Source organism: Meleagris gallopavo, unplaced genomic scaffold, assembly GCF_000146605.3.
Source record: "Meleagris gallopavo isolate NT-WF06-2002-E0010 breed Aviagen turkey brand Nicholas breeding stock unplaced genomic scaffold, Turkey_5.1 ChrUn_random_7180001855606, whole genome shotgun sequence".
NCBI classification, from domain to species: domain Eukaryota; kingdom Metazoa; phylum Chordata; class Aves; order Galliformes; family Phasianidae; genus Meleagris; species Meleagris gallopavo.
Window position 1 is genome coordinate 1 of NW_011121865.1, and position 783 is coordinate 783.

At 60.8% G+C, this 783-nt stretch overlaps 1 protein-coding gene across 1 annotated transcript; it reads left to right on the forward strand.

Annotated features, from left to right (window-relative positions):
- Positions 1 to 6: 6 nt before the first annotated feature.
- LOC104915846 (arf-GAP with Rho-GAP domain, ANK repeat and PH domain-containing protein 1-like) lies at positions 7 to 769 on the forward strand. The gene is made up of 2 exons (XM_010726780.3): positions 7 to 196; positions 285 to 769. The coding sequence occupies exons 1-2, from the start codon at positions 34 to 36 to the stop codon at positions 482 to 484; spliced, it is 363 nt and encodes a 120-aa protein (XP_010725082.1). The 5' UTR covers positions 7 to 33; the 3' UTR covers positions 485 to 769.
- The last annotated feature ends 14 nt before the right edge of the window (positions 770 to 783 follow it).

The window sequence follows — 783 nt, forward strand, 5'->3', positions numbered from 1 at the left end:
GGTGCCGCCTCGCCGCAGGACAAGGAGAGCTGGATGGCAGCCATGCGGGACGCGGTGGCCGCAGCCCTGTCCAACTGCGGGGTGGCCGAACGCATTTGGGAACCCGAACCCAACCGGAGCTGCGCCGACTGCGGGGCCCCGAATCCCGACTGGGCTTCCATCAACCTCTGCGTGGTCATTTGCGACAGATGCGCCGGTATGGGAAACCCTTCCCGGGATCCCGATCCGCCCTACGGATTTATGGGGTCGCTTATGGGATCGGCGGGATCTCGGTCGCCCCGTAGGGGAACATCGGGCTTTGGGTCCCAACGTCAGCAAGGTGCGCAGCCTGAAGATGGACAGCAGGGTGTGGAGCGAGGAGCTGATCCAGGTCAGCCGCCATCATGGGGGGCCGGCAGCTCCGCCCCATTGCGGGGGGTCGTCCGCGATCCCATTGTTGGGACCCCATTGTTGTGACCCCATTGTTGTGACCTCATTGTTGTGACCCCACTGCTGTGACCCTATTGATGTGACCCCATTGTTGTGACCCCATCGCTGTGACCCCATTGTTGTGACCCCACTGCTGTGACCCCACTGCTGTGACCCCATTGTTGTGACCCCATTGCTGTGACCCCACTGTTGTGACCCCATTGTTGTGACCCCATTGCTGTGACCCCATTGTTGTGACCCCATTGTTGTGACCTCATTGTTGTGACCCCATTGCTGTGACCCCACTGTTGTGACCCCATTGTTGTGACCCCACTGTTGTGACCCCATTGTTGTGACCCCATTGTTGTGACCCCA

What these genes read in the sequence shown, in the direction of transcription:
- LOC104915846 (XM_010726780.3), top strand. Translation starts at nt 34, where the DNA reads ATGGCAGCCATGCGGGACGCGGTGGCCGCAGCCCTGTCCAACTGCGGG. An exon ending in CATTTGCGACAGATGCGCCG is followed by an intron (nt 197 to 284) that starts GTATGGGAAACC and finishes GTCGCCCCGTAG; the next exon opens with GGGAACATCGGGCTTTGGGT.